Genomic DNA, 16,849 nt, shown 5'->3' with positions numbered 1-16,849 from the left:
TTATAGACTAGAGGGGGCGGGGCGTGTTGGCAGCGACTTCTGATTGCCTGCTCCTTCGACCAATCACCACTCATGCCGTCTACCGCAAGGGGCAGCACGTGAGGCTGACAGTCAGCTACACGGACCAAGGGGAGGAGGAGGGAGACGCCGCAGCGGCTCAGCCCGGCTCGAGCTGGAGGCGGCTCTCCTGTTCTGCGCAGTTTTTCGCCCCAGTCTTGGGCTGTTCGCGTTGTTCGTCGCAGCTCGTCATAAACTTTTGACTGTTTTCAGGTACGTAACGGTTCTGTCAATCGGACCTGCGGCTGCTTGTGCACGAAAAGTGTGAGAAAGAACAACGCTTATGTCGTGAAGCTGCTGCGTTTCACCTGTTGCCTTAAAACACACGCACACGCACGCACGGAAGCACGCACGCACGCACACACACACACACACACACACACACACACACACACACACACACACTATTTTTGTTGTAGGTGATTCAGGGTTTTTAAGCTTCTGCCTAATGCCCGTGTCAGAACGAGCTATCTTAATAAAATACAATTATGTTTTCGTCATTTAACTATCGAATGGAAGACATAACCTAACCTCACATTATTCAAACATGAAAACCGTGGAGTCTAAACAAAGCTAAATATTACTATTTTTAACTTGTTCTGACTTTATTGCATTTGAATGGACATAGGAATTTATCCTAAAGCCACTGGCCAGAACCTTTGAGACACATGAAACATGAATGACTCAGATTCTTTAAGTGCAAAAGAATTTAATATTTTATTTACTACTCAGTTTCTGAAAACCCAACTTCCCGTTGAAGCAAAGCTCGTCTGGTTCGATCAGCAGCCCAAAACAATAGGTTGTAGGTCCTGATTTTACAACAGAAATGGAAAGTAAATACATTTAAAAGGTTTGAAGCAAAGTCCAAATGAGCATTAACCTTTAAAGCGTTGAAGGGGAGAGACAATCAGGCAGAGTGGGCAGGACAATACCCGCACCCACCTACCCGCACACAGTGAGGGTGTCTGTGGGTGGGCAGGGCCTGTGCGGAGGTCAGGGTTGGAGCTGCACACCTCGGAGCTTCCTCTGAGCCGAGGATGACGTGGACGTGTGTTGTTCTGTGACTGCTGCTGACTCTGGCTTTTTCTTCGGGACCATTTGTCACAGAGCTGCTGCTTCCTTTCTGAACGTACTGTGTTTAGGCTGTAACTGGTAAAATGTCTTTGCTCATAGCCGGTGAGTTCACGTCTGCAGAGAGTCTGGCGTTTGTCAGCTCGATGGTTGACTTGTTTCAGAAAACCAAGCGTGTGTGTTCACAGACCTGACCAGAGGAAGGATGACTGAGTTCCAGGAGAAGCTCCGGCAGCAGCACGAGGACTCGATGCACCGAGAGCTGGAGGCTCTGCTCGGTACCGCCACCGAGCCCGACGCCCAGGTGACGAGTTGCTGCTGGTTCAGTTGGTACCACACTGAAGCCTAGCAGTCATAGACTTGATTGTGGCGATGATGTCACCATCAGCAGTCAGATTTTTATACGGTCTGTTTTTACATGTGCAGTTTCTTATCTTGTATTGAGCATCTGGGACAAAAGTATTTCTATTCTATTCTATCAGGATAAGACGGAGTGGTGTAGCGGTGTAGTGAGTGAGAGCATCAGTGTTTCTGAGTGATTCAAATGGTGTCAATCTAATAAAGGAGCAGTGATACAGTGATAAAATTGGCTTCAGACCTGATCTCATGTTTTAAATCCTTCAGTTTCAAATAAGTTACATAAATAAAGCAAACATTCAAATGCCACCGAGCTCTGCGTCCGTGAGGTCAAACAAACAGCAGGAGAGGTCAACGACTCCCAGGTTCTTAGAGCTACAGCTGCAGTGGAGGACGGATGTCTAAAACCTCTGCGGTTTTCAACGTTTGGGTTGATGTAGTTTGATTAATAGATGTAGTTTTTCCAGAGCTGAGATTTGCTTGTTCTATTCCAGATCTCCAAAAAAGATTTTGATGGCTTCAAGAAGCTGTTCCACAGATTCCTGCAGGTCAAAGGACCTTCGGTGGACTGGGCCAAGATCAGCCGGCCGCCAGAGGACTCGGTAAGCTCCACACACCGCGTGGATGTTGACTACAGGGTGTCATGTTGCTACTCATCCAAGGTCAGGCTGTATCCTCAGGGTCCCTGCACTGCATGTGTTAGCTTTAGCCTTTAGCATCAGCTCTGCTGGGATCAGTCACAGCCACTACAAGATGGAGGCCAGCCTCATTCTTCAGAAAGCAGCTAAGGAAACGCGATCTGGCGACAGGACATTCAAGTATTTTTCAGCACGCTGACATTTCATTCACATGAACGCGTCTGTTCCCAAAATACGTGTGGCAGAGTGGAGGTTGGGCTAAGAATAGTGTGACCGCTGCAGCATTTAGAGGCCGGTTCACAGGTTGGACCCACGCTGACATTTGTCTGCACTGGACAGCTGCTCGTCTATCAGGACGCTGCTCCAAGAATGCAAAGCCTCAGATGCTGGTGTGAGGAAACGGCAGAAAGGACAGAGCTGCTTTTATTACACATTAGACAATATTAGACCTGAAGTCTCAAAGCCAGCGTTGTGTTAAACGGTTGCAGGCCGTTCTTCTGGTGGTCGACAGGTAGAAGTCTTGATTTTCCAGCCCACATTCTCCTGGAGCTGTTTGTTAGACCCACGACACGTCATCCCCACCAATAAACATGTGTTCCTAAATGTTTGTGGACGTCTGTCGCAAATACTAAAGAAAAAATACTTTACCACAATGAATAAAGGAATCCATCTGTTTTGTCGAATGCATTTAGTTTGTTTCCACTCAGTTGATCAAACTTCACAAAGGCTTTTCTTCACATAAAGAAGTAAACGATGCAGCAAATGTTTCATATTCCATAAAGGCAATAGGTGAAAGAACATACGTAAAATAAAAAGGTAAATAAATTATGATTCAAGTTCAGACTTTGTTGGACATGGCTCTCTTCTTTTATTATTCATTGTTTTCTGTGATTTCCTGTTCTGAGCTGATTCCAACGTGTCTCATCAGATCCAGCCCTATGAGAAGATCAAGGCCAAGGGGCTCCCAGACGACATCACCGCCAGCCTCAACAAGCTGGCGGTGGTCAAACTGAACGGGGGTCTGGGCACCAGCATGGGCTGCAAAGGCCCCAAGAGCCTGATCAGCGTCCGCAGCGAGAACACCTTCCTGGACCTGACGGTGCAGCAGATCGAGGTACAGACACCGAGAGCGCGGCCACGGGCTGCTCCCAGGATCCAACCTGCCGCCGTCACCGCTCTCTGTCGTTTTTCAGCATCTCAACAAAAGCTTCAACGCAGACGTGCCGCTCGTCCTCATGAACTCGTTCAACACAGACGAAGACACAAAGAAGATCCTGCAGAAGTACAAGCACCACCAGGTCAAGATCCACACCTTCAACCAGAGCAGGTACAGCACCACACACAGCCTGCGTTTGGTCACAGCACTGGTTTAAAGGTTCCAGAGCAGGGCTGTCGACCTGTTCCTGCTGGTTTTTCACCTTGAACAGATGTGCCAGTTGGCTCATCCAGCTGCTGATTGACTTAACACACCTGATCCAGGTAATCAGCAGGCTCTGGGGAAGGAGAGTCGGAGAACCAGCTGGGGACTGCTTCGAGTTTGACGCCCCTGTTCTAGACATTATCGGCTGTAATCACATGTAAGAGTCACCGCCAGCAGGTGGCTGTAAAGGGATGGAGTTGCACCAAATCTGACATTTCTTGTAAATGTCCTCATTCTTCCTCCTAAGTGTGACATCATTTATGAAACCCTGAGGCAGGTTTCCAGGAAAGCTTGCTAATATTTATCCACGCTTCCTCTTCACAGGTACCCGAGGATCAACCGGGAGTCTTTGCTGCCGATCGCCAAACACATGGGTGTGAGCGGCGACAACGCAGAGGCCTGGTACCCACCGGGTCATGGAGACATTTACGCCAGCTTCCACAACTCGGGGCTGCTGGACAAGCTCATCGCAGAGGGGAAGGAGTACATCTTCGTGTCCAACATCGACAACCTGGGCGCCACCGTGGACCTGTTCATCCTCCACCACCTGATGAGTCAGCCGGCCGAGCGGCGCTGCGAGTTCGTCATGGAGGTCACGGACAAGACCAGAGCCGACGTCAAGGTCCGGACCGAGCCGATGGCTTTCTGATGGAATGCCAGCGGGGAGAGTGACGAGCTTCCTGTTGTCTCCATGCAGGGCGGCACCCTGATCCAGTACGAGGACCACCTGAGGCTGCTGGAGATCGCCCAGGTCCCGAAGGCCCACGTCGACGAGTTCAAGTCTGTCACTAAGTTCAAGATATTCAACACCAACAACCTGTGGATCTCTCTGCTCGCTATGAAAAGGCTGCAGGAGAACAACACCATGGACCTGGAGATCATCGTCAACCCAAAGGTCACTGATGAATCACTTGATTGATAGGTCATTTGGTATGAAGGTGACAACCTTGTAGTTTCAAGTTCTGAACGTGACCTTGAGGATATACTGTTAATACTGAACTTATCTTGAGGTCAAACTGACTTGTATAGTTTGGTGAATGCATGTTTAGTCAGTGCTCCTGAGCCCACGGGCTTTGAGGAACCTGGAGGCTTCATGCTGCTACTAAGCAGCTTTAACCAAATGCTGGTTCAGTCGGATCACAGTTCATCTGTAGCAAACACTCCGAAGCCAACCGTGTTTACTAGTCACATGACTGAGGACTCCAGCCTGTCTCTGCAGACGCTGGACGGCGGCCTGAACGTCATCCAGCTGGAGACGGCCGTCGGCGCCGCCATCAAGAGCTTCAAGAACGCCATGGGCGTGAACGTGCCACGCAGCCGCTTCCTGCCCGTCAAGACGTCGTCGGACCTGCTCCTGGTGATGTCCAACCTGTACAGCCTGGACGCCGGCTCGCTCACCATGAGCAAGAGGAGGGAGTTCCCCACCACGCCGCACGTCAAGCTGGGCAGCTCCTTCACCAAGGTCGGCTGTGTCCCTCATGATGAAAACCACATACTCTTCTGAGGTTCTTGTAGCAGTTGAAGCTTTTTGTTTGAGTTCATGTTCACATTTTTAATATCGTAAAAACAAAGCTGCAGACGATGACACTGTCATGAAATAAATGATGGTTCCATTGAAACAGACGAGTTGTTTGGTTTGCAGGTTCAGGACTTTCTGACCAGGTTTGAAAACATCCCCGACATGTTGGAGCTCGATCATCTCACCGTGTCTGGAGACGTCACCTTTGGAAAGAACGTCTCTCTGAAGGTCAGGTTTCATTTTGAAAGACAGTGGGTGTGGTTTTCAGTCCTAACGGGCTGAGTTTGGGCTATGAATTCTGACCTACAGGAACCAGAGGAGCTTTGGGTGATAAACTACAGGAAGCATTAGAATCATATGACAAATGAAAAGTGTTTGTGTCTGTCTGATTGCTGTTGAAGGACACAAGCATTAATTAATAGTTCAGACACTCCAGTTCAGGTGAAGAGGCGAGTGCAGGTGGGTTGGAGCAGGTGGAGGAAAGTGTCCGGAGTGTTGTGTGACAGAAGAGTGTCAGTGAGACTCGAAGGGAAGGTGTAAAGACAGTGGTGATTTCAGCTCTGCTCTGTGGGTTAGAGACTGTAGCAGTGAGGAAGAGGCAGAGGCAGAGATGAAGATGCTGAGGTTCTCCTTATAGTGACGAGGTTGGACAGAACCAGGAACCAGCTCATCAGAGGACGGCTCACGCTGCCTGTTAGCAATAAAGTGACAGACAGACTGAGATGGTTTGGACGTGTGCAGAGGAGGGAGAGCGAATATATTGGTAGAAGGATGTTGGAGATGGAGCTGCCAGACGAGAGGACGACCAAGGAGATACATGGATGTGATGACAGAGGACATGAGGTTGGCTGGTGTGTGTAGAAGATGCCAACGATAGAGTGAGGTGGAAAAGGATGATTGGCTGTGGAGACCCCTGAAGAGAAAAGCCGAAAGACAAGTAGCAGATGCTCCGTCTTGTTTTATGCTTTTATCAGTTTAGAACCTAAAGACATTCAATTTAAAAGACGGATTATTATATTCCTCTTATTTGTCGGGTGTCAAATATTTGCAGTTTTCAGCTTTTCACCTAATAATTTGATGCTGCATCATGAAACATGTTTAGGTTTTATCAGTTAGAATAACGAGTGATTCCTGGCACCGTGTCAGATGTCACACGGCCTCTCACTCCGCACGCTGCCAACAGAACATGAGTTCAGCTGCAGAACCTGCTCTGTCTCCAGTTACATGTGTCTCTCAGTTAAACCGTTTCATTGAAAACAAGTTGATTTAGCAGATTTTTAATCCAGCTCTTTCTCTCTACCTCCAGGGAACTGTCATCATTATAGCAAATCACGGAGACCGGATCGATATTCCCGCCGGAGCCATGCTGGAGAACAAGATAGTTTCAGGAAACCTGCGGATCCTTGACCACTAAGGCCTTCTGGGAAAAACAGCACCTTAGGAGAAGATTGTCTCTTCACTGAGGAAGGGCAGGACTGTTACAGAGACAAGTTCACATCATCCCTGAGAGGGTCAAAGGTCAACTTCAGTTCTTCATCAGCTTATGAGACTCAACGTTACAATAACATCTAAGTCAGTACAATGAATAAAGTGTAATGTGGGTCACTTCTATTTCATAAGTTGAAGTTTAACCTGCTGCATCGTCATCAACACAACACAAAACGAGCTGCTCCATCATCTTGTTTTATTCACCTCAGGTCTGAACAGTCACAACGGTTTGAACCTAAAGCCCCCAGTGAGGGTGGAGCCGCTCGCACACAGTGGTGTGGTAGGCACAGTAGTGGAGAGCTCAGGCACTTCTGAAGCTGTGAGGAGCTTTTAGTCACATCACACCTTGTTCTGTGACGTGACCACAGCTGGACAGATGTGTTAGAGCTCAGACAGACTGAACTTCACCTGGGAACAGAACATCTGATTTAACGGGAGATCTGAAGCTGCACTAAGCGTTTGCTAAAAGGGAGGATCAGCCTCTTGTACCGCTGCAGATCATGGCTGACATGTATCAACTCTCACCCAAAGTAAAACAGATGCTGAAGCTTTACTAACTGTCACAGATTCTTTCAGTATGTTTCACTTGTGCAGCTCAGAAAACGCTCAGCAAACGTCCCAATAAGATCCAATGGACACACAGGGAATCAAGCGCTCAATCAGATGTTCTGTTCCGTTCTGTTTTGTGCCTTGGAGGAATCGGGCTCATGCAGATGAAATAAAACTGGAGTAAGAGGAGGGATGTCGTCAGGAGCTCCACAGTGGATTTTCATGCTTAATGTTCTGCAGTCACTCATTATTCAACTACACGTATAAAAATGAGCTTCATCTGAGCCTCATCGCAGCAGGAGAACTGCATGCATGGTCGGACGCAAAGAATCCATTTCCTGTTTTACTTTGGTAAGACATGATGTATCTGATTTCACTGTCTAGATGTAAATAATCAGGAAATAGGTTCTTCAGCACCACATTTCTGCTGCTGCAAGTTCCTCTGGGTCAGATTGTTTGGCCTTCTGGACTAAAAAGCATGAATGTGTAGGAAAACAGCCTGAACCTGAAGCCAGTCCATGGATTCAGCACAGACAGGAGGAAAAATTAATTATATTATCTCTTAGAAAAGTTCCACAAAAGTGTTCCAGCAACACGAAAAGTTCAGTTTCAATGTGCGTTAAAAAAATCCCTTCAGCTCCAGCATCGCTGGAGAAAAATAACAGTAGAGACAGAAAATAAATTACCCTGCGCTCCCACGAGACTCTGACATTTGCTAGTCTCCCACAGTGAAGCAGTTTTTAAGGAGGCTGTGTGTTAGTAGTCCTAAGGTGGAGCTGAGCTGCTGCTCTCAGCCGGCTGCCATCGGGCCCGAGGTCGAGGCCCTTCGCTCACAGTGTGTGGTTCTGGACACTCTGGCCTCCGTCACCTCTTCTGCTCCCAGATCTCAGCCATGTTCAGGTCGAGTCGCTCCAGGTTTTTTAGCGCCTGGAGGTTCTCAGAGTAGAAGGCGACGTCCACCGTGACCAACCTGCAGCAGGAAACACCAGTTTGTCAAGAGAGAGAGACGGCGCGTTGGACGTGACATGTTCAGCAGCGCTCTGGGCTCTCTCGCTCCCGTGTGTTCTGTGTTGTAGCGACAGCTCATTGGTTAGTGTGACCTGTGTTGAACTGTGTAGCACAGCGTTACCCATTCTGTGGTCCTCCGTCATTCACCACCCCCAGTCGAGCCAGCTGACGCTTCAGGTGCGTTTTAAAACTGCCATTGATCCTCAGAAACAACATCTGCAGAGGACACATTGTCACATCTGTCCTGTGATTGCACACACGTCCATGCATGGGCCAATAAACTAATAGACTAGACTTTATGCTAATATGAATATGATGTATTGAAATGGGAGAATCAAATCTCACCTGCGTCTGTTCTTCAGGTAAAAGCTCATAAATGGCTTCGTGCATCTTTGCCATCTGCTTACAAACGTTTCTGAAACAGGCCGACGGCATCGGAGCCTTCACCTCATACTGAAACACACCATCATCATCATCACACTGCTGACACCACTGGTCCAAAGAGGTGTCACACAGCTGGACAGCAGGAGTCAAAGCCACCACACTGCCTGCTGGAGCCTCACCTTGGATAAAACCTTCTCAAACAGACCGTCCATGATGGCCACCAGCTTGGCAGAGACCTCTGCTATGTGGTCGTTGTAGTCCTGCAGCGCAACAAGCAGCGTCAGCACATTCAGCCTCATGAAGCCGTGTCCAGTGACCTGTGCGTTACCTTTGTGATGTGGTCGAAGTGTCGGAGGGCGCTGAACTGTTTGGGCTGTAGTTTGGTCTCAAAATGAGCTCTGATGATGGGGATGTAGTAAACCACCAGCTGCAGGCAGCGGGAAGCCAGCGCTGCAGACGAAGAACACACACATCAGCAGCAAGTCCTTCCCTGTGTGTGTGCGCGTGTGCGTGCGTGCACGTGCGTGCGTGCATGCGTGTGTGTGTGCATTTGTGTGTGTGTGTGTGTGTGCGTGCGTGCATGCGTGTGTGTGTGCGTGCGTGTGTATTTGTGTGTGTGTGTGCGTGCATGTGTGTGCATTTGTGTGTGTGTGTGTGTGTGTGCGCAAGCATGCGTGTGTGTGCGTGCGTGCATTTATGTGTGTGCGTGCGTGTGTATTTGTGTGTGTGTGTGTGTGCGCGTGCATTTGTGTGTGTGTGTGTGCGTGCCTGCGTGTGTGTGTGCATTTGTGTGTGTGTGTGTGTGTGTGTGTGTGTGTGTGCGCAAGCATGCGTGTGTGTGCGTGCGTGCATTTGTGTGTGTGCGTGCGTGTGTATTTGTGTGTGTGTGTGCGTGCGCATTTGTGTGTGTGTGTGCGTGCGCGTGCATTTGTGTATGTGTGTGTGTGCGTGCGTGCGTGCGCGTGCATTTGTGTGTGTGTGCGTGCGTGCCTGCGTGCGTGCACGTCTCGTCGCCTACCAAGGTTTCTGGTGGTGATGGTCTTGAGGCCAACGACCTGCAGGGCTCCGGCTCCCAGAACCAGCTGGCAGCTCCGAGAGTTGAAGTGCTGCAGAAACAAAGAGCAGAACTTGGTCCTGCTGCTCATCTACGCAATTGATTTATTGACAGAACCTCTACATTTGTTTTGGTTTTTTAAACAAACAGAAATTAGTGTGGGAGTAAATCGGTGGACATTTGCGTGTCCCAAACCTTGAGGAGGTCCGACAGACGCGTCAGCATGTCTGTGGCGATGGAAGGGATGTCGTTGACACACTGACAGTATTCCAGGAAGATCCGGATCAGCAGCAGAACCGTACTGAAACACAAAGGCTGAGCATTTGAGCTGGTGCCCAACCCGTCACCCGATTACGATGCGGGGGTGTGAACAGCTCACGTACCCAACAACAGCGTACTTCTGTCCACCAACGAGCAGGAACTCTGTGGGTTTCCTGTCGTCTGGACCTGCAACAACAAACAGCGGCTGAACATCAGAAGACGTGTGTGTTGATGATGATGTGAGCTGTTAAGGCAGAGGTACCTGGTGCTTTGCGTTCTGGTAGTGTGATTCTGCCGCCAGCGATGGAGTTGACCAGATCCTGAAACTCGGCAGGAACCTCCGCCTGTTTCCAGCGCTCGTTGTCCAGCAGGAGGCTGCGGGTCAGAACCGGGGGGGCAGAGGTCAGAGCTCTTCTCTGAACATGCAGGTCCACAGACGCTGCAGCCGTACCTGAGCTTGGTCTTGCGCTCTTCGTGGAAGCGGTGGACGAAGCGGTTGGCCTGGCTCTGCAGCGCCCCCCTCAGGGACACGCTGTGTCGGCCACACAGCTCCTCGGTGTCTCTGGCGAAACGCTCCACGGCCCTGGAGAGGCCCACGAACTCGGCCGAGCTCAGACGCTCCAGAGAACTGTCCTGTGGGTTCAAAGCCTCTTTAAAAGCCTCATCTGGTTTGGTTTGGTTTGAGCTGAGTTCTTTGGCTGCTCTCGGACCTTGGCTCTGGCTGTGAGGACTTTGACGCAGCGATCGTGGCTCACGTCTGAGGCCGAGTGCAGCAGCTCCTGGAGGTTGTGGATCACGCGGTTCAGCTCCAGGTCCGAGGGCATCATGTTCTCAGCAGACCTGGGAACCAACACGCTGGTTAGTGGACCGGTGGGGTGACGTCCACGCACCCAGAACCCCAACAGATTTATTCAACGGACGGGTTAAAAGACGGCGCCAGCAGACGTGATGGAGGTTTTCTACCTGATCAAACGTTGACATAATGAGCATTTGATGACGCAAACCTTGGCAACGCTGCACATGAACGGGACGTACGTGATGCTCTGCTCCCTGCTGACGGCGCCGTCGGCGGTACCAGCTGTCTCCATTGGACCCGACTGGACCCTGGAGGTGGGATCCTGAGCCGCCGCCTCATTCAGGGCGTCGCTAATAAACAGGCCCTCGTGGGTGAGGTAGGCCAGCTCAGCCTCCCCCCGCAGGGGGTCCTGAGCCCAGGCCCGAGCGCCGGCCTCCTCCAGGGACCGGCTCCTCCGGTTCGAGTCCAGAGCCTCCAGAACCACGTTTCTGATCACGTTCAAAGTGGCCTGACAGACGGAGCAGACGGCAGAGGAATAAAAACACAGAGAAGCCACCGCCTGAGCTGCAGGTCGACGAGACCCACCTTGATCCTCTGCAAGAACAGGAGGAACGTCTCGAAGACGGTTTTCAGCAGCTCAAACCACTGAGGGAACGTCATCAGCCTCATCTGGTCAGGTAGCCTACACACACAGACACGCACAGACGCACACACACGCACACACACGCACACAAACATCCACACACACACACAAACGCACACAAACACGCACAGACGAACGTGCACAGACAGATGCACACGCACGCACGCACGCACGCACGCACACAAACACACACAGTTGAAAGCTCACACGGACACCTGTGTGAGTATGAACATTAAGGCTTCTACTTACTTTGTGACGACTTCAGTGTCAATTTCTTCTATGTGCAAAACACTTTCCGACACACACTGCAACACAAAGAGTCATTACAAGCAAACAAGAAAGACCTGATATAAAATGTATGGATGTTCATGTAGGAAGAAACAGGCTGGAGGCAGAGGCAGAGCCCACTGGACATTCAGGTGACACAGCAGCTTTTAAACCCTTTCCTCAAACGTTTTCTCTGCGTCGTCCTCGTACCTGTGCGACGATGGCCTTGGCAGCAATGATCATCTCATCGCTGTAAATATCCAGAAAGTCCAGCTTCCTCTGCCGCAGCAGCCCGAACACCAGCGACTCCAGGCGCTCCTAAAACACACACACGTCACACACTCAGATAAAAGACAGTCCCACTGAAACGCCACAAGCCGAGGCCAAAGCAGATCAGCAGCAGATCCACAATCACACAATCAGAACCATATTGTAGAACCCCTCAACAGAAATCTCAACCAAGTCGTATTAATCAGACAATAGCCCTACAGTCATTTAACCCCGCCCACCTGGGACGCCAAGCACATGGGAACAAACGCTCAATCATTTCACCACAGCTGATTGAACACAGATCTAGATCAACAGGCCTGGATTTGGGCTCAGGTGTGATTTTATGGGGTAGTTCTTGCATTTGTGAGTGCATGTGTTTCCCACCTTCTCTAAGGCCGCGTTTGGTTTTTGGACCTGTGATGAGCAAATTACCCATTAAATACATTACAACCCCTCAATGTAATCTTCCGCATTTGTTTTCTCATATAGGAGCCATCTTTTCTCATCATGCCAGTCCAGACCTTCTCCAGAACATGCAGCTCGTCCCTCAGGCTGCGGTTCAGGTCGCTGCGGGCGTACATGCTGAAGTCCTCCACCATCATCTTATCGATCAGCTTCTCCAGCTCACACAGCTGTGATCCCAGATGTCTGAAGAACACAGACACACACGGGTGACTGGTCTGAACACACTGGTAGAGCTCATTCATGGGACTGTAACAGTTCTTCAAACCCGTGGTTCTGGTGATGACTGAGCTTTCTAGCAGAAGGATAAAGGGACTCCAGAGGCAGCACCTGCCCATCATCACTTGCTGCTCACCTAAAGCTGTGGATTCCCTGCAGCTCCTGCTGCAGCACCTCCTTGGTGGTGGCGATGAGCTCCAGAGCACCCACGAACTCGGAGGTGGAGAGCAGCAGCTGCACAGTGGGCTGCGTCTGATGAACCGCCGCCATCAGTTTCAGCTTGTTGTGCAGCTTCACACAGTTGTTGCGCGTCAGAGCGGTGCGCAGGGCCTGCAGGGGCCCCTGGCACATGACGCGATCCATAGCAGCAGTGCGGCCCCGCAGGACAGCGACTGCCCGCTGCGTCTCCTGCAGACGGTCCTGCAGCTCGTGCTGCGAGGACATGGCGTGAAAGAAAGCGTCGGAGCGCAGGGAGATCTGCCGAGCGATGCTCACCTCCACCACGTCCAGGAAGTGACTCAGCTGGAAAAAGGCACAACAGGTTAGTGTCCCCTGCTCCGGACAGCCACACCTGTAAACAGAGTCCTTCAAGCGTTCACCTTCTCCTGCAGCAGCTTAGACGAGGCCACGTCTCTGCTGCTCTTTCCTCCAGCGCTGTTAAAGTGGGACCAGGGCAGGACGGTGTTGAACGTAGCGGGATCCTCCAGAGCAAAGTCAGGCTTCATGAAGATCTGAAAGTCATTACAGAGACGAGCAGAACTAATTTACCAACAACGACTGGAAAGTGTGATGCTGAATGTGATTTGGTTAAGCCTCAAGTGCATAAAGTTATTTTCTGACACTTTCACACTCATACAATAAAAACTAAGAATGGAGTTTGTGCATTACCTTGGGGACTTGGTCCAGCTCAGCTCTAGACTTGTCTGTTGGAGTAAGACAAGAAAAGATTAAAATAGTGGGGAGGCATTCAGGGACTGTACAGAGTGTAGGTTCTGTGTGGCGTGAGGCATTCAGGGACAGGTCTGGGTGTAGGTCACCAGCAGGTTAATAATTCATACCGTGGTTGGTGGTGACACTGGAGGCGGTGTCCACGTCGTCCTTGTTGGGACAAATCGTCTTGCAGCGCTCGTGGATCCGTTCCCTCTAAAAATGAAGTGGGACAATGGCTGTTGGGTTAAAACTAAAGAAGCAAATAATGGATGAATTAGGAACTACTTTTTTTAATCTCCATGAGTTAAACAATGTACAGTTGGACCTGAAGGTAACAGGACAAAAACAAAAGCCCCCAAAGAATGAAAACAGTAAGTCAGCCACCACAGAACAAGGAGGCCGGCAGATCTTCGTCTTATCTGATCTTTTACTGCTTGTGACACTCAGGCTGCTGTCACATGACCAGCTCCCAGAATCCAGGAAGTGGAGTCAGGCGAGAAAACTCAACCGCAAATTACCAAGGTAACTGTCCATCACATTCAGGTCAAAGCAGCTTCAGAGAAGGCGCTTGGTCAAAGCGTCTGTGCTCATCTACAGCGAGGTGAAGGCTGCGGTTTCCTGGCATCCGCACATTTTGAATACTGGCCAGAACAATAAAATTCTGCTACGTTTAGGTGACGAATTCTCAGCCAAATAGAGTGAAAAAGCAGAACAAAATGGACGGTGTGATTTAGCATGTACTGACCCGTGTGGATGTACCTGAATGAACCAACAGCACAAGACCGACCTTTGGACTAAAGAACCCACAACATGGAATGAAAGTGCTGTCCTGACAGCACTCAAACTGAAGCCAGTTTTCTTTTAGTTTTACTCAGGGGAAGATAATGAATAACACGCAACATGTTTCCAATAATTTGCAACAGTCAATTGAGCAGAACTGGAAACAAAGAAGCTCTAATATTTGGCTGTAGGTCTGAAAATCTGTGCTACATCACACAGGGAAAGATAGAACAGTTTTACCAATTTAACTGGATAAATGTAGTGTAGCTTCGGCAGCCTTGCCTTCATGGCTGTGCATACCAGCATTGCTAAGAACAATGGGGATGTCAATGATTCTAGTTTAACCTGAGGAGCTCACTGGACTTCAACCTAATCAGAACCTGGAGCAGCAGTAATTAGTAAGAAGTAAAAAGTGTTGACCTGAAAACAGTCTGAATCCAAATAGGATTCAGGTGAAGGCTTCAAGTGAAAAAGTGGAGCCTGCCTCAACAGCATTCCCAACACACCCACAACACGCCATCTTTAGATGGAGCTGAATAATAACCTGACTGTCATTTAACCATCCTCTGAAAATCAGCGACGACTGAATTCATCCTTCACACCTCCAAGTCCTGAATAATTCAGTGGGGCTGTTACCTGAGCCATCTCCTGCAGGTACGACCCAAAGTGTTCCCTGGTGATGATGGGGAGGTAGAAGGAGGGCATCACGTCCGTCTCTGCGAAGTCCAGGCCCCATGTTTTGGTGAAGAAGTCCGACTCTCGTTTAGCGAGACGCGGGTCGTTCAGCGCTGCGGGGAGGTTGACCTTGGAGCTGAACACCGTCCACCTGTCATGCTCTGCCACCACGGACGGGCCGTCGCACAGGCCACGCCCCTCGCCTGCAGGACCCCAGGAAACACCCAGTCAGTTACAACACAATTGCACTAAACGCTTGAATATGCAAGTTAGGGCCTCAAAGGGCCGTTGCTCACCGGTCGGCTCCTTCGGGCAGACGTCAGGCAGAGATCTGACAGGCACAGGTCTGCAGCGAGGGAAGGAAGGCTCCTGCTCCTTGTGGTAGAACCCATCCCGGCCTCCACCACTGGGACGAGGCGCTGGGGAGGAGCTGTGGCTGGAGGCCATGGCATTGGAGGCTGGAAGGCACAGAGGGAGACAGCTGCTAGCAGATACTGGTGAACCTAAACCAGGCAGGAATGGAATTTATTCGACTACACGTCCAAACCCAAATCAGCCTAAAATGTCAGACGCCTTTTAAATGTCTGAAGTTTTATATTCAGCTTTAGGAAACTAACTCTTAGCTTATTATGTGTTACTGTAACTGAGACATACAGTGAGAGAAACACAGAAACCAACAATCGCTGCAGTATTAATACACGGTTGTGCAACTGCTTTCCAAGGGCATTTATTCCCATAAACCATTGCGGTGCTGACAGACCGCCCTAATCTGTCTGATCGCACCGCAGGGGGTCGGACCCTCTGATGCTGCTCTCATGACAGCTGTGACAGGACAGAAGCAACGCTGCTTCTGCCTCAACGTGAAAGGATGAAACTTCAATCTCTGCTGCTGGTTCCAACCAACTCCTGAGACGTCTGGGAGGTAAAAATAGAAACAATCGTTCCAATTAGATTACACTGTGTATCATATGATACAATCATGACCTGAACTTGGGTGTGAATTGTTTGGTACATATCACCCATGCTGTGATCACAGTCATATCAGTGGTTTTTAGCTTCAAGCCTTTAAGGTAAAGTCCTAAACAACCAGCCCCGACCGAAGCATGAGCAGGTCAGCGTTTACTGCATCACTGCAGTTTTCACCTAGTGTCAAACACGTCCACACGTGGACCCACAAACACAAGCTGCGTGCTTTTTAGTGTGTTCGTTCGCTTCTCTGGAGGCAGACTTCCAGATCAGGGGTTCAGATCTAAGGTCATTTCGTGTCTCACATCCAGAGATTGAGGAGTCCAACTTATTTGGGGCCCCGGTACCGAGCACTGGGGCGTTGATGACCCTCAGCTGGTCCAGTGCCAGTGTCTCGTCCCAGTAATGAAGTCTGACCGTTTTAATCAGATGTGCTGTTATCGCTCCTGATGGCTGCTGTGGCAGAAACTAGCCGGCGGAATGCTAACTAGCAGCAGCTCAGCTCTGGGCCATTCGTTAGCCTGTGGGAATTTAGCTTTAACTCACGGCACAATACACACAAAACAACGTAGCTGCGAAGACGGAACAGTTGATGCGCAGAAACTATGGCTCCTCTTATAAACTGAGGCTAAAGCTAAAGCTAATGTTGTCAGCGTCCAGCGGCTTATTACACGTAGACGTGCTAATGCTAATGCTATCAGCTAGCTGACATTCGCGTGAAGCAGGTCCATCCGGGCCAATGACCGCGGGGCTTCGGCCGCTTCCCTACCGGTCGTCGGAAGCACAGCAGCGGGCGCCGGTCGTTTAGCATCACCGGAGCACCAGGGGCACCGGGGGGCGAACGACGGCCGTTGACGCCACCGGTACGACGACCATCATGCACTGCGGGAGGCGGAGCTCGCTGCCGCCTGACCACTAAACGGCGCCCTCTGGCTCCGGGGCCCAGCACGGACACGAGCCGGTCCGAACTCAGTCGCAGAACAGCTCGGAACCGGCGGTGTTCTGCTTCCTACTGTCACCAAACCCATCAACCGG

At 50.3% G+C, this 16,849-nt stretch overlaps 2 protein-coding genes across 5 annotated transcripts; one reads left to right on the top strand and one right to left on the bottom strand.

Annotated features, from left to right (window-relative positions):
- The first annotated feature begins 110 nt into the window (after nucleotides 1-110).
- LOC114866974 (UTP--glucose-1-phosphate uridylyltransferase-like) lies at nucleotides 111-6,673 on the top strand. Of its 2 annotated transcripts, none has more exons than XM_029169374.3 (10): nucleotides 111-270; nucleotides 1,317-1,432; nucleotides 1,980-2,087; nucleotides 3,052-3,237; nucleotides 3,317-3,450; nucleotides 3,868-4,165; nucleotides 4,241-4,438; nucleotides 4,763-5,005; nucleotides 5,186-5,290; nucleotides 6,369-6,673. In XM_029169374.3, exons 2-10 carry the CDS (start codon nucleotides 1,334-1,336, stop codon nucleotides 6,474-6,476), a joined length of 1,479 nt encoding a protein of 492 aa, XP_029025207.1. In that variant the 5' UTR covers nucleotides 111-270; nucleotides 1,317-1,333; the 3' UTR covers nucleotides 6,477-6,673. The 2 variants fall into 2 exon arrangements, with proteins under 2 accessions (XP_029025207.1, XP_029025137.1); XM_029169304.2 differs by lacking the exon at nucleotides 111-270 and adding an exon at nucleotides 1,059-1,233.
- A 56-nt stretch (nucleotides 6,674-6,729) lies between these two features.
- vps54 (VPS54 subunit of GARP complex) lies at nucleotides 6,730-16,740 on the bottom strand. 3 transcript variants are annotated; one of them, XM_029169181.3, is made up of 25 exons: nucleotides 16,584-16,740; nucleotides 15,145-15,306; nucleotides 14,810-15,051; nucleotides 13,522-13,606; nucleotides 13,352-13,386; nucleotides 13,063-13,194; nucleotides 12,959-12,985; nucleotides 12,600-12,895; nucleotides 12,304-12,430; nucleotides 12,167-12,196; nucleotides 11,723-11,830; nucleotides 11,495-11,550; nucleotides 11,188-11,284; nucleotides 10,842-11,110; nucleotides 10,517-10,646; nucleotides 10,258-10,439; nucleotides 10,069-10,181; nucleotides 9,929-9,992; nucleotides 9,741-9,846; nucleotides 9,510-9,597; nucleotides 8,820-8,941; nucleotides 8,671-8,751; nucleotides 8,453-8,560; nucleotides 8,229-8,323; nucleotides 6,730-8,069 (listed from the first exon to the last, which is right to left on the bottom strand). In XM_029169181.3, the coding sequence occupies exons 2-25, from the start codon at nucleotides 15,293-15,295 to the stop codon at nucleotides 7,964-7,966; spliced, it is 2,850 nt and encodes a 949-aa protein (XP_029025014.1). In that variant the 5' UTR covers nucleotides 15,296-15,306; nucleotides 16,584-16,740; the 3' UTR covers nucleotides 6,730-7,963. The 3 variants fall into 3 exon arrangements, with proteins under 3 accessions (XP_029025014.1, XP_029024860.1, XP_029024932.1); XM_029169027.3 differs by having other exon boundaries at nucleotides 12,600-12,985; XM_029169099.3 differs by lacking the exon at nucleotides 12,167-12,196 and having other exon boundaries at nucleotides 12,600-12,985.
- Nucleotides 16,741-16,849: the final 109 nt, after the last annotated feature.

The sequence above is a fragment of the Betta splendens genome, chromosome 1 (assembly GCF_900634795.4).
Source record: "Betta splendens chromosome 1, fBetSpl5.4, whole genome shotgun sequence".
NCBI classification, from domain to species: Eukaryota; Metazoa; Chordata; class Actinopteri; order Anabantiformes; family Osphronemidae; genus Betta; species Betta splendens.
The sequence above is the reverse complement of the archived record's forward strand: the minus strand, read 5'-3'. Positions and strand labels throughout refer to the sequence as shown.